Raw genomic sequence first — 24,925 nt, forward strand, 5'->3', positions numbered from 1 at the left:
CGTTACATATCACTATTATGGTATTTTACGAAAGTTATTTTTTATAGGAATCTCGATCGTTGTTGCGGTCGCCATAACGGTGTCATTGCAGCTTGGTATGCGATCGGACGCAAGGTGGTGATAGCCCGGTGGTTAAGACGTAGGCCTCACGGGGGTCAGGGATTCGAATTTAAATCCCGGGCACGCACGGTGACGTACGTTTTATTTATTTATGGTGGTAGAGTATAGTTTGTAGGTTTTTAATAGGTTGGTTTTCAAATAAGCAATGAAAGGCAATTTTTATCTTACAAAATGGATTTTTTTTTATTAATCTAATCTTAACAAACTAATCTATATGAAATGTATCTCCCGGCGGTTTCTGAAGACCGAATGATTTTCACCACCTAGAATAGAAATAAAAATATTATAAAACGCCATAGTATCCATAATTAGTATAGTGCCTAGATCAAAAATAAAATTATAAATCATTCGTTAGTAATGAATTAATGATTATTATTAATGATGATCAGACTTTGAAGATGCCTTGCGGTCAGTGGCGTGCAGGTCATAGAGGCATAAATGCACTGCTTACTCCAGTTGTAATAGCTCAATGCATATTTTTCATTATGACCTGCCAGTAAACAGGTTCCTACCTAACTAATGCCTACCATGGCTTCAAACACTGTGCACGCCACTGCTTGCGGTACGATACTGGAACCATCTAATATCATAAAGAACCTATTATTTTTGATATTAGAAGGAATATGCATGTAATTTTTTTATAATAATTGTAATTCACTTTTAACATTGTTACAAAGGTTGGACCTTTGATCAAATATAGCAAATTCGAGTATTCGCAAACGTGCGCAAAGTTCGATCGGCGCGCAACTTATGAATTGTGATATACGGATACCGGCGCCAACGCATGCAGTGCCATCAAGTGTAAAAGATTTGCGTGTCGTTACATATCACTATTATGGTATTTTACGAAAGTTATTTTTTATAGGAATCTCGATCGTTGTTGCGGTCGCCATAACGGTGTCATTGCAGCTTGGTATGCGATCGGACGCAAGGTGGTGATAGCCCGGTGGTTAAGACGTAGGCCTCACGGGGGTCAGGGATTCGAATTTAAATCCCGGGCACGCACGGTGACGTACGTTTTATTTATTTATGGTGGTAGAGTATAGTTTGTAGGTTTTTAATAGGTTGGTTTTCAAATAAGCAATGAAAGGCAATTTTTATCTTACAAAATGGATTTTTTTTTATTAATCTAATCTTAACAAACTAATCTATATGAAATGTATCTCCCGGCGGTTTCTGAAGACCGAATGATTTTCACCACCTAGAATAGAAATAAAAATATTATAAAACGCCATAGTATCCATAATTAGTATAGTGCCTAGATCAAAAATAAAATTATAAATCATTCGTTAGTAATGAATTAATGATTATTATTAATGATGATCAGACTTTGAAGATGCCTTGCGGTCAGTGGCGTGCAGGTCATAGAGGCATAAATGCACTGCTTACTCCAGTTGTAATAGCTCAATGCATATTTTTCATTATGACCTGCCAGTAAACAGGTTCCTACCTAACTAATGCCTACCATGGCTTCAAACACTGTGCACGCCACTGCTTGCGGTACGATACTGGAACCATCTAATATCATAAAGAACCTATTATTTTTGATATTAGAAGGAATATGCATGTAATTTTTTTATAATAATTGTAATTCACTTTTAACATTGTTACAAAGGTTGGACCTTTGATCAAATATAGCAAATTCGAGTATTCGCAAACGTGCGCAAAGTTCGATCGGCGCGCAACTTATGAATTGTGATATACGGATACCGGCGCCAACGCATGCAGTGCCATCAAGTGTAAAAGATTTGCGTGTCGTTACATATCACTATTATGGTATTTTACGAAAGTTATTTTTTATAGGAATCTCGATCGTTGTTGCGGTCGCCATAACGGTGTCATTGCAGCTTGGTATGCGATCGGACGCAAGGTGGTGATAGCCCGGTGGTTAAGACGTAGGCCTCACGGGGGTCAGGGATTCGAATTTAAATCCCGGGCACGCACGGTGACGTACGTTTTATTTATTTATGGTGGTAGAGTATAGTTTGTAGGTTTTTAATAGGTTGGTTTTCAAATAAGCAATGAAAGGCAATTTTTATCTTACAAAATGGATTTTTTTTTATTAATCTAATCTTAACAAACTAATCTATATGAAATGTATCTCCCGGCGGTTTCTGAAGACCGAATGATTTTCACCACCTAGAATAGAAATAAAAATATTATAAAACGCCATAGTATCCATAATTAGTATAGTGCCTAGATCAAAAATAAAATTATAAATCATTCGTTAGTAATGAATTAATGATTATTATTAATGATGATCAGACTTTGAAGATGCCTTGCGGTCAGTGGCGTGCAGGTCATAGAGGCATAAATGCACTGCTTACTCCAGTTGTAATAGCTCAATGCATATTTTTCATTATGACCTGCCAGTAAACAGGTTCCTACCTAACTAATGCCTACCATGGCTTCAAACACTGTGCACGCCACTGCTTGCGGTACGATACTGGAACCATCTAATATCATAAAGAACCTATTATTTTTGATATTAGAAGGAATATGCATGTAATTTTTTTATAATAATTGTAATTCACTTTTAACATTGTTACAAAGGTTGGACCTTTGATCAAATATAGCAAATTCGAGTATTCGCAAACGTGCGCAAAGTTCGATCGGCGCGCAACTTATGAATTGTGATATACGGATACCGGCGCCAACGCATGCAGTGCCATCAAGTGTAAAAGATTTGCGTGTCGTTACATATCACTATTATGGTATTTTACGAAAGTTATTTTTTATAGGAATCTCGATCGTTGTTGCGGTCGCCATAACGGTGTCATTGCAGCTTGGTATGCGATCGGACGCAAGGTGGTGATAGCCCGGTGGTTAAGACGTAGGCCTCACGGGGGTCAGGGATTCGAATTTAAATCCCGGGCACGCACGGTGACGTACGTTTTATTTATTTATGGTGGTAGAGTATAGTTTGTAGGTTTTTAATAGGTTGGTTTTCAAATAAGCAATGAAAGGCAATTTTTATCTTACAAAATGGATTTTTTTTTATTAATCTAATCTTAACAAACTAATCTATATGAAATGTATCTCCCGGCGGTTTCTGAAGACCGAATGATTTTCACCACCTAGAATAGAAATAAAAATATTATAAAACGCCATAGTATCCATAATTAGTATAGTGCCTAGATCAAAAATAAAATTATAAATCATTCGTTAGTAATGAATTAATGATTATTATTAATGATGATCAGACTTTGAAGATGCCTTGCGGTCAGTGGCGTGCAGGTCATAGAGGCATAAATGCACTGCTTACTCCAGTTGTAATAGCTCAATGCATATTTTTCATTATGACCTGCCAGTAAACAGGTTCCTACCTAACTAATGCCTACCATGGCTTCAAACACTGTGCACGCCACTGCTTGCGGTACGATACTGGAACCATCTAATATCATAAAGAACCTATTATTTTTGATATTAGAAGGAATATGCATGTAATTTTTTTATAATAATTGTAATTCACTTTTAACATTGTTACAAAGGTTGGACCTTTGATCAAATATAGCAAATTCGAGTATTCGCAAACGTGCGCAAAGTTCGATCGGCGCGCAACTTATGAATTGTGATATACGGATACCGGCGCCAACGCATGCAGTGCCATCAAGTGTAAAAGATTTGCGTGTCGTTACATATCACTATTATGGTATTTTACGAAAGTTATTTTTTATAGGAATCTCGATCGTTGTTGCGGTCGCCATAACGGTGTCATTGCAGCTTGGTATGCGATCGGACGCAAGGTGGTGATAGCCCGGTGGTTAAGACGTAGGCCTCACGGGGGTCAGGGATTCGAATTTAAATCCCGGGCACGCACGGTGACGTACGTTTTATTTATTTATGGTGGTAGAGTATAGTTTGTAGGTTTTTAATAGGTTGGTTTTCAAATAAGCAATGAAAGGCAATTTTTATCTTACAAAATGGATTTTTTTTTATTAATCTAATCTTAACAAACTAATCTATATGAAATGTATCTCCCGGCGGTTTCTGAAGACCGAATGATTTTCACCACCTAGAATAGAAATAAAAATATTATAAAACGCCATAGTATCCATAATTAGTATAGTGCCTAGATCAAAAATAAAATTATAAATCATTCGTTAGTAATGAATTAATGATTATTATTAATGATGATCAGACTTTGAAGATGCCTTGCGGTCAGTGGCGTGCAGGTCATAGAGGCATAAATGCACTGCTTACTCCAGTTGTAATAGCTCAATGCATATTTTTCATTATGACCTGCCAGTAAACAGGTTCCTACCTAACTAATGCCTACCATGGCTTCAAACACTGTGCACGCCACTGCTTGCGGTACGATACTGGAACCATCTAATATCATAAAGAACCTATTATTTTTGATATTAGAAGGAATATGCATGTAATTTTTTTATAATAATTGTAATTCACTTTTAACATTGTTACAAAGGTTGGACCTTTGATCAAATATAGCAAATTCGAGTATTCGCAAACGTGCGCAAAGTTCGATCGGCGCGCAACTTATGAATTGTGATATACGGATACCGGCGCCAACGCATGCAGTGCCATCAAGTGTAAAAGATTTGCGTGTCGTTACATATCACTATTATGGTATTTTACGAAAGTTATTTTTTATAGGAATCTCGATCGTTGTTGCGGTCGCCATAACGGTGTCATTGCAGCTTGGTATGCGATCGGACGCAAGGTGGTGATAGCCCGGTGGTTAAGACGTAGGCCTCACGGGGGTCAGGGATTCGAATTTAAATCCCGGGCACGCACGGTGACGTACGTTTTATTTATTTATGGTGGTAGAGTATAGTTTGTAGGTTTTTAATAGGTTGGTTTTCAAATAAGCAATGAAAGGCAATTTTTATCTTACAAAATGGATTTTTTTTTATTAATCTAATCTTAACAAACTAATCTATATGAAATGTATCTCCCGGCGGTTTCTGAAGACCGAATGATTTTCACCACCTAGAATAGAAATAAAAATATTATAAAACGCCATAGTATCCATAATTAGTATAGTGCCTAGATCAAAAATAAAATTATAAATCATTCGTTAGTAATGAATTAATGATTATTATTAATGATGATCAGACTTTGAAGATGCCTTGCGGTCAGTGGCGTGCAGGTCATAGAGGCATAAATGCACTGCTTACTCCAGTTGTAATAGCTCAATGCATATTTTTCATTATGACCTGCCAGTAAACAGGTTCCTACCTAACTAATGCCTACCCTGGCTTCAAACACTGTGCACGCCACTGCTTGCGGTACGATACTGGAACCATCTAATATCATAAAGAACCTATTATTTTTGATATTAGAAGGAATATGCATGTAATTTTTTTATAATAATTGTAATTCACTTTTAACATTGTTACAATAAAAAATATAAATATTGTTTGAAATGCTCAAATTTTTTTAAAAATAATATTTAAAACATTGCTAAAATGGATGTGTTCCAATGCCGCCATTTTACGCGGGCTTTGAATGACGTCACGATTCACGTCAGTCACCTGTCACGTCATTATTACTATAGGATACGGTTAGGCCGAAAAACGTGAAAACATAAATCGTGACGTCACATTCCGTTTCGACCAGTGGTGATGCGTTTCGCAAATGTAAATTTCGCTTAAACTTAGTGGCTTAACTATGGGTTGAATACTTATATCTAATGTTGAAACAAGGATTACCTGTCCTCTTTTCAATCCAAAATATCTAGCGACTGGGTCTCCGGCCTGAATCCTCATCAACATGTTTTCTTTCAATTTACTGTGTGGAAAAGTTAAGGAACATCATAATTTTACTGAAATAATCAGAATGAAAGAACTACCTCTTATTACCAAACTTAGGGTTGTCACATTTCACATCAGGGTACATAAGTGCAAAATTTTCCAAACATAAAAGTAGCTAAGAACTAACTTGAATAAAAACCTTTGAATTAAAAACCGCATTGAAATTGGTTGGTTCGCACTTAATAATATCTCGATATTGACTTTAGGGTGCGTTTCCACTGGCGCGGAGTGGAGCGGAGCGGACCATGAATTGACCAATCACACAGTTTCCACTAATGTGGAGTGGGGATTCCGAGCACCGTAATTGGTCAATTCACGGTCCGCTCCGCTCCAATTCGCATCAGTGGAAACGTGCCCTTATTGAGGGTTGGAATCTTTTTAGATATAATACTTTTTGTGTGGAGAGTGAAAAAGGATACTATCTAGCCAAAAGCTCCTGTTTCTCATCTGGCGTCAGCACAATATGCTCTGGCACCAACTCGTGTTCTGTTATGTTTATAAGAAGCTCGGACTCCAGGAATTGTTCTAGAATGTACTTCGGCGCCATGTCCACTAGAGATTGCTTTGCGGACGGCGTCATACCTGAAAACATACTTTGTCAAAGAAAGAGACAAGGAATCCACGTTTTGATATCTTAGGTATGAAAGTATCTCATGGGGGAGTTCATAATAACCAAATGTCGACAGTGAAACAATCGTGGTAAGGGAGAGAGGGGAGGGAGAGATGGAGAGAGGGGGAGAGAGATAAAACCAGCTGGGGCTTCATGATTTAGATTCTCTAACCAAAATGATACAAATATAGACCCAGCGTACTGGAATATTATATACCTGCTTGTACAACTACAATAGCTCTATGAATATTTTCTTCTTGCATTCTTGTACAATATGTTTTGATAGTCTTAATTCCGATCTTGGCTTCATCCGGGAAGAACACAAACATTTGGTCTGTAGGGTCGTCATTGTGAGCCACTAGTACTATCAAGTCACTTCTGGCAGGTCTCTTCTCGCTGAAACGTAATAATTTATAATATAAAATACAGACTACAGTTCTGGCAATTCACAAAGGTTAGTGAACTTTAATTGTGGTAACGTCGTTTACATGGTCATTGCGTAAGTGTGCGTGCATGTGGGACCAATCAGTCGCGAGCAAGCGCTGTCAAACGCACACATTTAGTGTACCTTACGTATACCGATACGACTTAAGGTGACGCAGGACGCTCGACCGAAATTGGCAGCGCACGTGGGTAACATGTTTGCTTTTCACTTGACATTGTATGAGAAAGTTGAGAGGCACGATGATTTTCACTGAAATCAAGCGCGCGAAAAGGGTTTAGGAAAAGTATTTTTGAGAAAATCTGCTGAATTTATGTTTGCAAAGTAAAGTTATTTCAACTAATGAATAAATAAACCACGTCTAATGATAAATTGTTTTAGAATTTTCATATCCCTAATCTTATTTATTTACGCCCAAAGTTGTCATTAATTTAGTGTTAAAATAGGAATCTTTTGAGCCTCGTAACTTTTAAATCAATATTTTTTTCAATATTTTATATATCAATAAACCTAGATAATGACGAGGTAAATCGATATAATTCTTAGTTTTGTGCGTACAATATCGAATGTTGTTGTATTTTCCCTCCTACGTTTGTATGGAGAAAGCACCGAACTGAGCTACCTTAAACACATGCATGAGTCAGTGGCCTTCGTGAAAAGCAAGAACTATACTTGAAATTTAGACCCATTGATCCTCTTAGGAAACAAAAATAGTCTGTCAAAATTGCAATGTCACTTTTAATCAATTAATGTCACATTTATACTTCAAGCCATGACTGCAAGTTAAAAATATTTAAATTCTTTGATTACTTTATATTTATTTACACAAAAACCCCTATTTAAATACTAAAAATGCAAATGTTAGATGAGAAAATAAAGAAAAATATCATTGAAAGAACAGTTTCCCAAACAACAAAATTATATGTGGGTAAGACTTTAAACTAAATATTTTGGAACCATTTTTCTAATCGTCCACCTATCCATCTGTGCTGTACAAATGTGACCTAAGTTCCATAGTCTCAAGTCTTCATATTAGATAGCTTCGCACAGGTAGCTTATTACAATTTTTATAGAGATCTCTAATTTTTTGAAAAAAAAACTGACTAGGTATGTCACTCAGAAATATTGTATAGCTCGTATGGTGAAAGAATTTTCAAAATTGGTTCAGTAGTTCCAGGGATTACTTCCTATAAACAACTTTACCTCTTCATAATATTGGTATAGATGTAACATATCTACTTCTTTTTTAACATTTATATCAGTATAATACTCACCTGACGGTCAGTGACAATCCAACCTCATATGGAATAAGTTTTAATCAGTTTGTAAGCATAATGACATGATAGTTGTTTAGCAGCACAACTGCTAGGGTCGGTAGTAACTGGGGGGAGGTCCCTCTGACTAGCAGAGGGCACAGTGGCTGGCCGGTTAGTTGGCTAGCTTCCAGGAGGGGGGGATGCGTAAACGCATTTCCCAGAGTTAAAAAAAAGGGTCGGTAGTAACTAGCCACTGTCAAAGCAATCCACCAACGTTATCTATACTAATGGAAACGGCATGGATAACTAACCTTGGTTTGTCCCCAAATTGTTCTTTGAACTGATCTAAAGTTTGATCCAATTCATCTTGGGTTACTAGATATCCTCTATCGTGGCACAACTGTAAAACAACATTCATTAGCTACTTTTAAACGATGATGTTAATAAAAAAGGATAACCTTTTTTTTCATTTATCAAAATATATAAAAATGAAATGAACAAGATAAGCTGCCTGACTGACTGAATGATCTATGAACACACAGCTCAAAATACTGGACGGATCAGGCTAAAATTTGGCATGTAGAATGTAGATAGCTAATAGTTATTATGCCGATGACATCTGCTAAGAAAGGATTTAAAAGTCTACTCCTAAGGGGTAAAATAGGGGTTTGAAATTTGTGTGGTACACAATGATTTAGTCTGCATTCCTAATAAAAAGATGCATGAATCTTGAATGAAAATGAATATAAGTAATAAATACAATAAAAAGTAAATAGGTACAAGAATACATAAACTGTAATAACTAATTTTCAAGCAATAATAATAACCTCAAAATAGTAATACCAACCTGCATAACAGTTTTACGAATTCGCCAAAGTTTGTAAGTTTCCGCATCATCGTCCATTGTACGCACCTATTATTATTATTATGGTAGAGAATTTTATTAGAATTTCCAGAAAAATCGTCAAACAAAAACTACAAAAATAATATTGTTTTGTTGAATTTTGAAATTCTTAATTTTTAAACACTGGTTTTACGGCTCTGGGTTCTAGCCTTTTTGAGCCTTAAAATCCCATAGTTCCATATTATTATTATTATGATGGCACCCTTCAGTTACGGAACCCTAAAAATAACATCTCCGTACAATTTTGGTCGATTTATGCAAAGTTAACGTTATCGCCTGTACTATGAATTATGATGTACCTATTCTGTTGAGCCAGAGCTATAAAGCCAGTTAAAAAAATTCTATGATTTTAATCTGTGGATTTGATTACTCTGTGGCGGATTACTGGTCTGTGCTCTGTGGGCTTTTCCTGCTTTTGTGACTTTTCTAATTCTAAAAATCTAAAAATTTCTATAAAAATTGAGAAAGTTTTACTTTAAATAGGCATTTATATTAGTGTTAAGTTTAAAAACTAGATTATTATTTAATAAGAACAATGGCTGGAATCAAAGGTATAAATATTGTGTATTCTCTATCTTGCGGAGACTCACTTTTGTCCATTTGTATGAGTCATTTGTTGTATTTACAAACAGTTTAATTTAATAATTCCATTTATCAATTCTATTTATCATTTAATAACGCTATCTTCTCTTTTATTTACATGTCGTCTCCACTCCACGGACTATTTACCTACAGGGTAAGTAATGGTGTTTTGCATTAAAAAATCAATAGAAAAATCCAATAAGTACAAGCTCTTATCTACAGAATTTTTGGTATATTTTAGCAAACATGAAAATATGCTCTATAATACTATTATTACTTGCTTGCTTGTCAATAATTATAGAACCGTTTTACTAATTTTAATTACTCTAATATTCTTGTGGGTTTTACACGTATTGTATCTTAAAATGATCTGTCTACTTACTAGGTCAAAATATGTGAAGTGACTTAATTATTTACATTTTCTAATATGAGATACAATTTATAAGGTTGTATATTATCTAAGTAAGCTAATTAATATATTATACGGTAATTAGACCTATATAAAGCATTAAGGTAAGGTAATAAATAGGGCACAATAGTGCTAATTTGGTTACACACAATCTCTTACCTAAACTAAATTTGTAGCTCTAAAGCTGCCCTGTAGCATAAAATAACTCTGTTCTTAGATTTGTCCATTTATTTTTGAGATTTGTGTATAATCAAATTAGCACTATTGTAATTATGAGCGGTACAGGTGCCTATATGCCTTATTTAAAAAATCTACAATTGTAAAAGATTGGGATTACAATAATATCCTGATAAGTCACCAAGCAATTGAATAAATATACCATAGTATCCGACAGGTTGAGTACGCCCCGCACACCGGCACAGCCCCCGCGTGTGTGGTGTGCGGGACATCCCATAATGTTTCATAATCATAATGTTTCCACATTTTCATCTTTTCACATTTCATATTTTCAGGGGTCTTGCACCCACCATTATAATTTCTTTGTCTCCAATTCTTACAGTTTGGTGTCCCTGGCATTTGCTGGCTCCATTGGGATGACATTTGTTATATTAGCTTGTGCCTTACCACAGTACAAGTGAGTATGAAATAGAATAACTTGTTGCTATTCGTTATAAGTTCGCGTAAGTTTCAGAACGTCGCGTTGTTTCGATTTTTAAGAAATCCCATGGGAACTCTTTGATTTTCCAGTATAACAAGTAGCTTACTTATATTTTTCTCTGAGATGCACGCAATCTCTGTACCACATAGATGATGCCCACGACTTCGTCCACTTGGAATTAGGTTGTTAAAAATCCCTTGGGAACTCTGTTTTCCTGGGACAAAAATGAGATGCAAACTAACTCTGTATATTTTAGCGTTTAGTATTTATAACTCTGTATAGTTTGCGACAGGTTGATAATATAGCAATCGTGGTGGGGACATCCTGCACACCCGCTCAGCACCCGCGCTAACGCAGTGCGGGACAGCGCGGGTGACGTGCGGGTGTGCGAGGCGCCCCCGTCTCATACCCCGATTGCCATGTCGACTTGTCGCAAACTATACCCTTCATCAAAATCGGTTACTATTATATATATAAATAGCGAGGCTGTGAAAAGCTAGCATGCAGAGAGACACTTTCGCATTTATAATGATCTTCTGTATTCCACGCACAACAGACGGAAACGTTTAAGTGCGGAAACCAGCCCAGAGCGAAGATGATATATATAAAATTCAAAGTACTGACTGACTGATTGACGGACGTATATATCAACGCACAGCCGAAGCCGCTGGTCCTAGAGATATGAAATTTGGAGGGTTTGTTCTTTGTAAAGAGTAGGTATTCACTAAGAAAGGATTCTTCGAAATTCCACCCCCAAGTGGGTTTGAAATTTATGTAGTCTGCGCGGACGAAGTCGCGAGCATAAGCTAGGATTAATAATATTATACATGGAAAATCAGTTAAACAGATGGACCATGGACAGACACAGTTTTAGATTTTTAATATACCTAGTATGGATTCATATAAAGGTTATAAAGCTGATATATTTCTTAGGTCACATGACCAAATGAGCTCATCTTAGTTGTACACGAGCCTTATTTAATAAGTGTTTTCAATTCCTCTTTTAGGCTATGGTGGCCGTTCTTCGTAGTTCTCTTCTACATCCTATGCCCTATCCCGACGATGATCGCTCGACGTCACACCGACAGCGCCGGAGGCACCAACTCTCCGTGCATGGAGGCGGCTATCTTTATAACCATGGGTATACTTGTGAGCTCATTTGCTCTACCCATTGTACTTGCGCGAGCTTCTGTGGTATGTAAAATTTACGCTTTTTTTTGTAAAGTATTTTTTGACTGAATTGCTCTCTACGGTTATATTGTGATAGGTTTGTAAGGGTTAGCGCAGACCAAGCGCATTGAGTGACGGTGAGTTGAAATCAAAGTAAAAAAGGTTCAAAGTTGATAAAAAAAGAAGCCATGCCTGGACACCACTCCACTCCATTCATAGGCGTTGCACCTTGACTTTCCTAGGTTAAAAAGTAGGTCTATCCTTGTCTACTTTGGAGAGTGATATGGCCTAGTGATGCATCAACAATAACCAGCAGTACTCATGACCTCTAAAAGAACTCTGACCTTGATCCTGCATAGAAGGTTAATTTTTTGGTGGCACAGCAGTGGCGCGATGGGGGTGTCTGTTCTAACCTTACCTTGGTGGTAACCTTCCGCTTCAGGCATTGTAGGGGTGACATGTACAACCACATTATTATACCCTGACATCCTGAAGACTGTATAGTGCGGAAGTTGGAGTACTTTTGCCATATTGTGGGGAACAAGAAATACGACCTCCTTCAGCTCAATTCAGGAGAAAATAGCCGGCAGATGTCCACCTGCCCGATGAAGAACATCGTGGCTCAAGAATTTATGTGGTACGGGTAACGGGATGAGTACCCGATCTCTATTTCGCACAGCAGCGTCCAAGGTGCAGATAGCCCTAATGGATGGTTGACAGCACTATAAGAAGAAGAAAATTATAATCTTTATTATGCCCAAATAGAAATAATAGTACAAGCGATACATCTTCGTCAGAGACCTGTTACGTGACTCCAATATCTGTATGCACATTTACTTAGCCACAAAATATTAATACTACTCACTCCACAAAACATAATAAATAAAATAGCGACTATATTTACGACGCTATAAAGTGCATTTAAACTTGCATAGCAATGCGGTGTAAAATTTAATAAACACCTCTCTTTCTATCGCGTGAAGTCACTTATCCCTTCCCATATCTTCTCTCTCTAATTTCTCCCTCACCACGTTCTTTGTCTCATAAGAGATAAGTACCGTGATGAGGCGCATCAATCAGCATTAAGGATTTTAATCAGCGATTTTTCAATCAATAACAAATTAAACTTTCTTTACAGATCCTGTGGGGGGCTTGCTATTTAACACTAGCAGGTAACGTAATTGTCTACCTGACCGTTCTTGGCTTCTTCACAATCTTTGACATGGACGACTCAGATTATGCAATGTGGTGAGAGATCTAACATGTCTTTGTTATAGACAAAAGTATATATACAGAGACGATTGTAATACACGATTTTTTGTATGATAAGAAATGTGGTTATGTCTATTGTCTACCCATTATGTAATAATTTAAGTCTGATAACATGATACTGATATTAATAAATATATATTGAATTGAATTTTCATTCTATGGCAGAATTAGATGGTTCATTTTATTGGATTTTTTTTCAATGGCAATTCGCGCGTATAAGTTTTTCAAGGGCATAAACGAAGTGACGAAGCATTTAAACTAATCGTTCAATCCGGAACGATGAGATTAAATTATGGTTAATGTTATTTTACAGTTACCGTTAAACTTTGGCCACCAATAAAAAGCAGGCATGATTCAGTATTCATACCTCCATCATTAAGGCTAAAGGTAAACTTTGATCCAAAGTTTAAACCCTGACTTGTGTTAATAAACCGATTTTGCTTTTTTGATGGTCAAAATTTAACGTTGACTATATCTTAACTTAACTATAACAGCTTGTCATGCAATTGCTGATGATTTTATGCATTGGTGCTAATTTGGTTGTATACAATTTCTAAAACTAACTAAATCTTCAACTTGCTAAATCCTCTCTATGTTTAATTTTTAATAGTGCTATCCTTTTCACACCATTCATAGAAAAAGACAGCCCTATGATCATAGTGCTGTCCTTTTCTATTAATGATAGGTTTATCAATAGTTAAGTTTAGAGATTTGTTTAACTGAGTTAGCACTTTTATTCATAGTTTTTCACTAAAATTATCACCACAAATGAACCATCTAATTCCGCCCATATATTGATTTGTTACTTTATATGTTGATGTATCCCTCTTTTATTAATACATATTGTCTTTGGTTGGTTGATTGGTTGTTCTATTTAATTTGCAGATTAATTAGCCTACTTAATTAAGTATATAAGAAAATTGTATTAACATAATAATCACATGTATTTTTTTACGAATTAGCAAATTAATTCCCATGTCTAACCTTTTAAAATAATTATTATTATTACAATATTAAAGTTTTCAATAATTAATTAATCAGTTGAGTATGCAACGTTTTATACGTAGATGCAGATTTTTTTGTTATGTTTACTATAAATTCGATTTTAAACAAAATTTTAAATATACTTAGTTTTTAGATTAGGAAAATAGAGGTTAAAATGAATTGTAGGTACAGACGAAGAATATTTCTGTACGTTTAAATTCAAAACTTATAATAATTCAAATAATCTTAAAAAATATCATTGATACCTAATTTTGGCTATTTTTATAGTAACTGAAAACCATTGACTGAAACTAGGTATTCAAAAATTCAAAACAGCTTTTATACTCTGTCTGAATAAATGGTGAATAATAGTGAAAAGCTTAATATTTAGATTTCTTTTTTTTTTTTCAAATAAAATTAATGACTGTTAAAATATTACGTCTTAATTTGTTTCTTCTGAATGTCCTAACTTTCAGTCGATTTTTTAAATTTACAATTAATAATATTACCCATTTTCGACCAATTCATGGAGAAATTCTAATAAATAGTACTCGAAATATTTTAGTGACAAGTACTGTTCTTTTTTGTTTTAGCTATTTACTTATTTTGTATTGCCTATATCTATATATTATACTCCCTAATGCCAGACTGAGAATGTTCAATCTTTGATTCCGTGATCTTTGGTGTTCATCATAATAATTCATTTTTTCTTAGTCATTCACTGAATGACAAAACCACGTAGGTAATTGCGTCTTAAGACGTAGAAAAAAAATTTTTTTCCTATAAATAGCCGAATGTAATAATATCTAATATTAATATTTGTTTTTGCTTCACTCTTGTAATATTGCAAAACTGGGTTTGAATACAAATTTTTGAATTGTAACATTTAAGTGGGTCTTATTGGTCATTCCTGAGGTTCGCGATCCCAGCTTCCATTAATGACATAATACTAGGAGTTTTCTTGCTAAAATCATGCAGTGGACTCCAAATTCTTCCACACTATATAATTATAATACCTACCATGTGTAAGTGAGTTCCATTTTTCACCAACTGTAATAAAATACAACTCATGTAAGGGTGTAGATAGACACGCTATTGTGATGTGGAGTGTTGCTTAGGCGTGACGAACGACTAATCGGAGTGCGCCTCGTGCAAAATGCGCCAGATCGCCACAACAGATTAGATCTCATACAAAAAAAAAGTTCTCTCACTCTCTGACTGACTCATCAACACCCTTGGACCTAGAAAGCTGAAATTATGCAGTTTCCCTTTATTCTACATTATAATAAAGGGAAACTATGCATAATTTCAGATGGAATAAGGCTAGATTTTTTGAACTTTCCATACTAATATCGCTAATATTTTCATATAAAACACAACATATTAGATATATATAGTCATGATCGCCTGAGTATAATAGCCATGAACACAATAATTGTGTCTGCAGCTTCATCTTGTTCATAAATAATAGATACAATACAGTAGTCAGCAAGAAATATTTTATGTAGGTACATCATATGTACCTTTAGAAAGAGATAGCAGTTTCGTAGAGCGTTGTTTCTGTCGTTGAGATTGACAAAACGTCAAAAAGGTATGAATGACAGAGACAATGCTCTACGAAGCCTAAATATCTTTCTAATGTACAGTACAATATTTCTTGCTGGCTACTGTATTTGGTAAGTATTTGACTAATGATTTTCAAGTATCTTTGAAATACTAACTAAATTATTGTTTACTGGTTGATATCAAAATATGTTTATTTAGATTAGAAATTAATAAATTTTACTTTTAAAATAAAAGATAAGAGTGGGTAGAAAGGTTAAGTTTTACAGACAATTGGCTGGTATTGAAGAGAACAGACCAATATTCATCATCAATATACATTATCTCCTTTTAAAAATTGAATGTTATGCATAGTTAAATTATTATTATTTTTTATATTGGAGTATATAAAGTTAAAAAGCCTGTAATAGTTACTTTTGTTTATATTGTGTTAAGGTGCATCCAGAATGTTATTTATTGTATTACAAAGCAACATTTTTTAAGATTGGCATAATATAACAATTAAAATACATGTTTTACCAGATAAATATAGTTTGGATGGGCCGTCAATAAAATATGCAAAATTTTATAATGTAACATTCCTGTAATGTATATTGTGTAAATATAGTATTAGAATCGGGTCACAATATAAATGTTACTACCTGCTTTCTTTCTTGTTTTATTTCGCTACTAGATACGATTAATTAGATTAAAAAAGATTCCGTCGAATTGAGAACCTCCTCCTTTTTTTGAAGTTGGTTAAAAAACAATAAGCCTATTTCTGCAGGGATCTCTAGTTTTCGAAAATGAAATATAGCCTATACTCAGGAATAATGTAGCTTTCTACTTGTGAAAGAATTCATTGGTTCAGTAGTTCCAGACAAACAAACTTACAAACTACCTCTATAATATTAGTAAGTAGGTAAGTGTTGTATAGATATAATCTATTCATCTTTTCAGTAATCCGTGCGTACAACTGATTTCCGACGAATCACGGGAATTGTAAAATTTTAAATAATTCAGGTACGGAAAAGCGCGCATTCCAAAATCAAAATTATTGTCGTTACAGTACGACAAGGCTCTCTTGGCACTTGAATGACATTGACAGAGGGGCGCTGTTGGAGAACAAAGGCCTCGACAAGCTTCGAAATGCTTCGAACAAAGAAGTTGGAAGTACTACTACGTAGTACACTTCGAATATTCAAACAAGAACAAAGGGGACACTTGACGGCAATGTTAGTTCCAATTTTCGCCACGCGCCAAGATACCCTTGTCGCACTGTACTCGCAAGCATGTGGTGTCGCCATTTATATTATTATCTTTTGAAATTTGTAAAGGACCATGGGCATTTTTTATGAACTCCGGCGATAACCAATGTTAAAGCCTGACCAAAAAAATAAAAACCCGCTGTAGGGGCGCACTTGTGCTTATTTCATTGCAACACTAAGTATACCTAGTCATGTACCTACATGTAAATTGGCCTTATAACTTCAAAATTTTGAGTACTAATTTAAACCTATAGCTTTAAATTAGTACTCAAAAGTTTCGGCTTGGCATGGGTAGCTTATTACAAAAGTAACTATACTTGTCTTCTGTAATTGAAAAAAAAATCTATTATTCTCAATAATAAAATTTATACTGCACGTAACTACACACATAAAGTGTGAAATTCATAAAATATAATATCTTTTCACAAGATTGAACCATAGCCTTGGAGAAATCATGGAAATAAAACCATCAAAATAATATCTAGTAGGTACATAAGTAACAATTTTTAATATTATTTTATCATCCCGACCCATATTATACCTATATGTGAAAGTGTTTCCGTTTGTTGGTTTGTCCTTCAATCACATCGCAACAGAGCTGCAAGGGTAAAGTTGAGGGTCTGGAAACTGGTCACCATAGGCTACTTTTTATCCTGCGAGAAGAAACAGTTTCCGCGGGATAGCATTTTTATGGGCAAGTGGTTTTTATTGGATATATCGGCCAACTTGTCCCATTGTTCTTTGATACAAACATGAAGAAACCGCATAGACTATGAGAAACCAAGACAACCAAGATTACTAGTCTATGGTTTGACACCAAGACAATGAAAATGACTGACATGACATTCATGACATTTCATTTGTGTGAATAGTTTTGTTTTCCATCTCCCACGTAAAAAATATTTTAGATATCGCCGCACCCATTAAAAATCCGTGATTAATTGGAAATAAATATGGGTGACCACTTGCCGGCCTGTGTTATCGATGTGGGTACAGGGTATACCAAGTTGGGCTTCGCCGGCAACAAGGAACCCCAGTTCATCATTCCGTCAGCTATAGCGATAAAGGAAACTGCTAAAGTTGGCGATCAGAGCACTAGACGGATGACTAAGGCCGTGGAAGACTTAGATTTCTTTATCGGTGACGAAGCGTTCGAGGCGACGGGTTATTCGGTGAAGTATCCAGTCCGTCACGGTCTAGTTGAAGACTGGGATTTGATGGAAAGGTATATCGAGCAGTGTATTTTCAAGTATTTACGCGCTGAACCTGAGGACCATCATTTTTTGATAACAGAGCCGCCGCTGAACACACCGGAAAATCGCGAATATCTCGCCGAGATAATGTTTGAGTCGTTCAATGTGCCGGGTTTGTACATAGCCGTACAAGCGGTCCTTGCACTCGCAGCGTCGTGGAAATCGCGTACATCGGCCGGACGTACGTTTACCGGTATCGTGGTAGACAGTGGTGATGGTGTAACTCACATTGTACCGGTCGCTGAAGGCTACGTCATCGGTTCCTGTATCAAACATATTCCAATAGCAGGTAGGAACATTACATCATTCATTCAGTCGCTTTTACGTGAACGCGAAGTAGGTATCCCTCCAGAACAGAGTTTGGAAACTGCAAAAGCGATCAAAGAACGATACAGTTATATCTGTCCAGACATTGCAAAGGAGTTTGCAAAATATGATTCAGACCCTGCTAAATGGATGAAAAACTACACAGGCATCAATGCAATCACGAAAAACCCATTCTCAGTTGATGTTGGATATGAACGATTCTTAGGACCAGAGATTTTCTTCCATCCAGAGTTCTCTAATGCAGATTTCACAGTGCCGTTGAATGAGATGGTCGATGAAGTGATACAAAGCTGCCCCATTGATGTGCGAAGAGGTTTATATGGGAACATTGTTTTATCTGGAGGCTCTACAATGTTCAGAGATTTTGGAAGGAGGCTGCAACGGGACATTAAGAGAACTGTTGATGCAAGGTTAAAGTTGTCTACAATGTTATCCGAGGGCCGTATCACACCTAAACCTATTGATGTCCAAGTGATATCCCACAATATGCAGAGATATGCTGTATGGTTTGGAGGGAGTATGTTGGGCTCGACACCTGAATTTTACCAGGTGTGTCACAGTAAACAGGCCTACATGGAGTATGGCCCTAGCATCTGCAGGCACAATCCTGTATTTGGCACCATGACATAATGAACTTGACTTTTTTAAATGCCAGTATTCTGCAGGTAGTCTTCGTACTTACTGTATGTTATATTCTCAAAATAAATTATGGTTTACTGTAGAACGGTTGAAATGGAATTGGTAACTCGAAGACTGCCTGTTAATTGAATTTAATTAGTTAAGCATCAATAATTATTATTAGATGTATACAAAGTAAGTTAAAAATGCTAGACACAAATTTTTTATTAGAATTTTTTATGGTTAAAAAACTGCATTCTGAATTATTATCCTGTATAATGTAAAGTATTATTGCCAATAATTTTATGTACTATTTTATTTAATAGATAAATCATTATTTACAGCTGGAGAGTAAAAATAACTAAGCATTTAATGTACTTATTGCATTCCAGCTTTTTACCAAATAAAGACTTTTCACTACATCAAGAAATTTTATTTGAATGAAAGCTATTTTATTTCAATTCAAGTCTTCTCTGTGGACAAATTTAAGGAAATAGATATCCTTACTGTAGCCTCTCAATATATTTATAATAACATAATTTTTGTAAGACAAAATATTCTTAGTTACAAGAAAATTAATGATCTACACAATAGGCTAACTAGAAACAGAGACAAACTTGCAGCTCCTGCCTTCCGCCTCAGGAAAGTCCAAAAGTCATTTGTGGGTATTGGTATTACCTTTTATAATAAAATCCCGCAAACTATTTTGGACTTACCTTTGCACAAGTTTAAAAAATCTATTAAAAATATGCTCCTGAAAAAAGCATATTACACAATTGAAGATTATCTAAATGATAAAAGAGCGTGGATTTGACCTGCAGCTCGTTCCAGCAACGCACAAGACTGCAAATACTATTTTATACATGGCATAATTTTGTACCTATATCAAATATTTGAAAAGAGCAACCGCCGAGTTTCTTGCTGGTTCTTCTCGGCAGGAAAGGCATTCCGAACCAGTGGTAGATGCATCCGACTATTCGTAAGCACTTGTAAAAGTTTATACGAATAAAAAAAGATTTTCATTTTCATTTTCATTTTCATACCATTTGCAATCTGAAACAGCTGTAGAACAGATTTTTTAGATCGAAATGTCCTGTTGGTATTTATCTTATATTTATTTTCCAACAACCTTTAATAATTAAACTATTAAATACTGTAGAACAGCTAGGTATTGGAAAGTAGACTATAAAACCAGGACCCACAGACTAGGGGCGGTTCATAAAGATGTATGAAGTATTTTCATAGACATACAATAGATGGCGTTAGTCTACTTAAACTGCAGTGATTTTCTTGGGAAATTAACTTAATTTTAGCTCTATTTCTACTTTATGATTACTTTACTCTATGATTTCTACTTACGAGTTTAGAGTTTACTTACGGGATTAAAATTCAACCAAATAATTGGTATTGAAGAGCAAAATAATAATATGATCTGTTATAGGAAGTATCTATAGTCCGCTACAGGTCGAGATAGCAATCGTGGTGGGGACGCGCCGCACACCCGCTCAGTCCCCGCACTAGCCTGGTGTGGGATGGCGCGGCTGACGATTCGACTCTATGATTTCTACTTACGAGTTTAGAGTTTACTTACGGGATTAAAATTCAACCAAATAATTGGTATTGAAGAGCAAAATAATAATATGATCTGTTATAGGAAGTATCTATAGTCCGCTACAGGTCGAGATAGCAATCGTGGTGGGGACGCGCCGCACACCCGCTCAGTCCCCGCACTAGCCTGGTGTGGGATGGCGCGGCTGACGATTCGATGGCGATCCTGTCTATGAATTAAAGTCTGTGGTAACAGTTACCATACAAAACCTACCTACCTACGTTTGCTGCAACGCCTTGGTGGCACTTTTCATATATTACAAAGTACTCTGTGGTGGCACTGCATCTACATAAAAGGCACGCCTAGGAATTCGCTATATGGCCCAATGGTTAGAGCCACTTTGAACATTGACAATAAAATCGCCATAATTTTTACTTACACGAGTTTTACACCAAGTAGGTAGATGTAGATTCTGGTGAGGGAGGAAAGGGGTTAATGGAGGATGGGGGTCCGCTATAGTGGTACCTTGATTTTCTCCGGACCCTACGGCTACAATACTGTCACTTGGGGTGGCTAGATAAAAGGGAGAGGCCGTAAAGACGGATGAACTCGACGCGGTTAGAAAAAGGGTCGCTTTTATTTTGCTCGAGAGCTAATTACTTTCAGACACTTTTATTGTTGGGCAAGAGAATACAAGTCACAATTATTTAGCGGTGCCTTGTTTTATATATAGAATTTAATTAAAATTCTAGCGAACGAAGCCGGGTGGATGAGCTAGATGGTACTACATATAACTACTAATAAGTAGGTAACCATTATTTTAACCAGCTAAATGCCAGTACAAAAAGTAATCGATACGTAGGTACTCGTACTAATATAAAGGCATAGAGGTGAATAAGGCTGGAAACTTATAAATCCGGATATACATTCTCGCAAGCAAGCTAGCACGTGGAACCGCGACTCCCGCGAGGTAGACGAGTAAAATGTTTTTTGAGGAAGGAAGGGCTTACAAGAATAGCGTTAAAATGCAAAACTTTGTCATTAATTCAAAAATAAGTAGGTGAGAGCGACACATGCTCTTTGGAGGAGGAATAGCGAGCGGCGCTTGGCACCCCCTATCCCTGCGCCCGTGTGCGCTGCACACTCTGCACCATAGCACAGAATGTATAATACTTAGTACTACGTAAAGCCAGCACTATATTTCAGTTGACCGTTACGTATTGCATCTCGCTTTCTTTGGCTTCGGCCAAAACACCGACACACCGACACCGAGTGGAATCGCATGCGCATCGAAGGCAAGTCGAGGAAGGCGACCTCATCTCACTCGTGTTGCCTCGTAGAGAGTGTGGATGCACTTGTTACGTGGCAGGATATTTTTAGAAAGCCGTCTAATTAGTCCCAGTCGATGCCATTCGTATAGGACGCGCAATTACGAGGATATATTCCTTACCACCCGCCTTGATTCAGCCTATCCTTTTTCTATAGGACATCAGTGATATAAATTCGACTAGATGCGGTGCTTCATAGTAACAACACGTTCCAACGAACTTCGGCGTCCGCACTCCTGTCAACCGTAATCGCTTTAGAGTGGCAGAGTTCACAACAGTGAAACCTAACAAAACGCCGAGGATTCGACGTCACTGGCAGGCGTTAAATGTTAGTAACCTACCCTTTGATTTTACGTCACCGTAGCCTCAATACACACAAAATTTAAAAATTACACTCTAGTTCACTCTGACAGTGGTAGGTAGGTAAAGTACGCGACAGGTCGAGACGGCAATCGGGGTATGTGGCGGGAGACTCGTAAACAAGCACGGCACCCGCGCTCGTCCGCACCGTATTAGCGCGGGGGCTGTACGGGTGTGCGGGGCGTTCCAACCCCGATTGCCATCTTGGCCTGTTGCGTACAATAGGTTGGTATGTCGAAGGTTTCCCATGAGTGCGTTTACTGCGCCCTCTGCTCGAGTTCAGGGGGACGCGCGGACGAACACCTTCCTCCTGCCAGGTCATGCCATGGTTAACAATACCCCAAGGTGCTGATTTGTCATGGCTGTGACGTGACTTCATCCACGATAAGAGACCGCCTGCACAAAAAGTACTGATTGGGTATATTTAGTATCTTTCTATAGGTAGTACCTTACAGTACGTTACGTGACAGGTTGACAATCGAGATGTCAATCGGGGTACGAGGCGGGGGGACGCCCCGCACACCCTCACGTCACCCGCGCTATTCCGCACCGGGTTAGCGCGGGGGCTGTGCAGGTGTCCGGGGTGTCCCTACTCCGATTGCCATCTCGACTTATCGCGTACTATACCTATATACCTACTCGTAGCTATAAACGGAACCGTTAGGTTTGTAATTTCCTATCGCAGGGTGTTTTTGTAGCGAGGGCTAATTAGTCGCTTCCGGAGTCCCGGCATCGCTCGGTACGAGTGTACGACTTACAATAAAGAGCCGATTCCCTAACTAGCTGCATAGGTAGGCACATGGTACACCTGGGTAATTAGCTACATAGGTAACTGTAACCACGTAACTACGATTTTACAGGTAAAAAATAGAAGAATACTGATGTATAGGTAAGTACCCTACATTAAAAATACTTGTACTTATCTAATATTATGTAGGTAGGAAAAGGTGACTGACTGACTGACTGCCTGATTGACTGACTGACTAACTGACTGATCTATCAACGCACAGCTCAAACTACTGGACGGATCGGGCTGAAATTTGGCATGCATTTTTGAAAATTCAACCCCTAAGGGATTGAAATAGGGGTTTGAAACTTGTGTAGTCCACGCGGACGAAGTCGCGAGCATAAGTTAGTGCATGATATGATAATACTCATACTGTATGTAGTACACTAACACACAACAGTGTTTTTTCTCGTACAAATCCGTTCCAAAAACAACATGGCAACCGCAACCGGCTTGGGGTTGTTGTTTGAATTAAAGAACAAGTTTTATCTCCATCCGTCAGCAACACAAAAAGTATTTGCTTCCAAGAAGTGGGAAAAGTAAATAAAATGGTCGGATCCAGTGCACGCAAAGTTGGGAGCGAGGAAATGCGGTAATAGGAAATCTTGCCAACTCTCGAAAGGTTAATACCGAATGTAGTTAGTGTTGGAAAATGAATGTATCCATTCTTATTTTGAACGCATTCTTGCCATAGACAAGCTTAATACAAATGACATTTGACTTTTGTTTCGGACTCTCTCTTGTCTTTGGCCACCATTCGATTTACACGTAGCTTTTTGTATTCCTCATTGTTAAATAATTAATTAACTAATTATAATGTGATTCTTATATTAAATTAGTGGCTCGACTGCTTTGAAGCATTTCTGTTTTTCTTTCTTCCAAAATCACGCGTCACACTACGCATATCTGCCCTCTGCTGAACAGTTAGTTCCCGGTTTCCGAGTGTAACTTTATTAACTTAAATTAAATAAGAGGTACCTACCTAGTAGTTTTAACTTTCTGTGTGTACTTTAAAAAGTGCTTTAAGACGTAGCATTAAGAAAAATACTTATTAAGTTTTTTCCCACCATTGTACTACCACCTTCACAAACATAAATAGCTAGCAAGTATTATATATACTTACTTATCTACTGAAAGTACACAAAGCCTAACTTATTTATAAGTATCTAGTCACAGAAAAGACTGCGCTATTGAACCTAAAGCTAAGCGCACAGTTGATTATTATAGCTTGGGCATCTATAGCGTCTCTATAGATAGCAGCCATAGCTTGAGCTGGTCTCTAGCAGATATAAAATTCTCTTACTATTCTGTTTGGACACCCTAGCCACCTCCGACAGAAGCCTAAACTGCTAAAAACCACTTATTGTTGAATAGAAGCAATCGCTCAGACGATAGTCATCATCATCATCATCATCAACCTATCGCCTGTTCTCTACTGAGCACGGGTCTCCTCCCAGAGTGAGAAGGGTTGGCCACCACGCTAGTCAAGTGCGAATTGGCAGACTTCATAAACCTTTGAAAAACATTTTGGAGAAGTCTCAGATATGTAGTCCTCACGATGTTTCCCTTTACCGGTATAGCAAATGATATTTAATTGCTTAAATCGCACTAACTCCGTGCAGTTTGAGGTGCGTGATGGAATTCGAACCCCGACCCCACGAATAGGAGGCCATGTCTTAACCACTAACCTATCACCGCTTCTTCTTCGC

General features: G+C 37.0%; 3 protein-coding genes across 4 annotated transcripts; 2 read left to right on the forward strand and 1 right to left on the reverse strand.

The window, feature by feature from the left end:
- Positions 1–4,966: 4,966 nt before the first annotated feature.
- Polr2E (DNA-directed RNA polymerases I, II, and III subunit Rpb5) lies at positions 4,967–9,343 on the reverse strand. Of its 2 annotated transcripts, XM_034979189.2 has the most exons (6): positions 9,053–9,332; positions 8,517–8,605; positions 6,725–6,903; positions 6,317–6,479; positions 5,796–5,874; positions 4,967–5,073 (listed from the first exon to the last, which is right to left on the reverse strand). In XM_034979189.2, the coding sequence occupies exons 1-6, from the start codon at positions 9,107–9,109 to the stop codon at positions 5,008–5,010; spliced, it is 633 nt and encodes a 210-aa protein (XP_034835080.1). In that variant the 5' UTR covers positions 9,110–9,332; the 3' UTR covers positions 4,967–5,007. The 2 variants fall into 2 exon arrangements, with proteins under 2 accessions (XP_034835080.1, XP_069361731.1); XM_069505630.1 differs by lacking the exon at positions 8,517–8,605 and having other exon boundaries at positions 9,053–9,343.
- Positions 9,344–9,495: 152 nt separating this feature from the next.
- Positions 9,496–16,395, forward strand: LOC117991598 (leptin receptor gene-related protein). The gene is made up of 4 exons (XM_034979191.2): positions 9,496–9,660; positions 10,659–10,734; positions 11,766–11,952; positions 13,067–16,395. Exons 1-4 carry the CDS (start codon positions 9,645–9,647, stop codon positions 13,178–13,180), a joined length of 393 nt encoding a protein of 130 aa, XP_034835082.1. The 5' UTR covers positions 9,496–9,644; the 3' UTR covers positions 13,181–16,395.
- A 1,437-nt stretch (positions 16,396–17,832) lies between these two features.
- On the forward strand, positions 17,833–19,614 carry Arp3 (Actin-related protein 3). The gene has a single exon (XM_034979188.2). It carries the CDS (start codon positions 17,948–17,950, stop codon positions 19,202–19,204), a length of 1,257 nt encoding a protein of 418 aa, XP_034835079.1. The 5' UTR covers positions 17,833–17,947; the 3' UTR covers positions 19,205–19,614.
- The last annotated feature ends 5,311 nt before the right edge of the window (positions 19,615–24,925 follow it).

This window comes from Maniola hyperantus, chromosome 20, assembly GCF_902806685.2.
Source record: "Maniola hyperantus chromosome 20, iAphHyp1.2, whole genome shotgun sequence".
Taxonomy (NCBI): domain Eukaryota; kingdom Metazoa; phylum Arthropoda; class Insecta; order Lepidoptera; family Nymphalidae; genus Maniola; species Maniola hyperantus.

What these genes read in the sequence shown, in the direction of transcription:
- Polr2E (XM_034979189.2), bottom strand. Translation starts at nt 9,109, where the DNA reads ATGGACGATGATGCGGAAACTTACAAACTTTGGCGAATTCGTAAAACT. An exon ending in TATTGTAGTTGTACAAGCAG is followed by an intron (nt 6,480 to 6,724) that starts GTATATAATATT and finishes GTATGTTTTCAG; the next exon opens with GTATGACGCCGTCCGCAAAG. An exon ending in CAGGAGCTTTTGGCTAGATA is followed by an intron (nt 5,875 to 6,316) that starts GTATCCTTTTTC and finishes TTTTCCACACAG; the next exon opens with TAAATTGAAAGAAAACATGT.
- LOC117991598 (XM_034979191.2), top strand. An exon ending in TGTGCCTTACCACAGTACAA is followed by an intron (nt 10,735 to 11,765) that starts GTGAGTATGAAA and finishes TTCCTCTTTTAG; the next exon opens with GCTATGGTGGCCGTTCTTCG. An exon ending in TACTTGCGCGAGCTTCTGTG is followed by an intron (nt 11,953 to 13,066) that starts GTATGTAAAATT and finishes CTTTCTTTACAG; the next exon opens with ATCCTGTGGGGGGCTTGCTA.
- Arp3 (XM_034979188.2), top strand. Translation starts at nt 17,948, where the DNA reads ATGGGTGACCACTTGCCGGCCTGTGTTATCGATGTGGGTACAGGGTAT.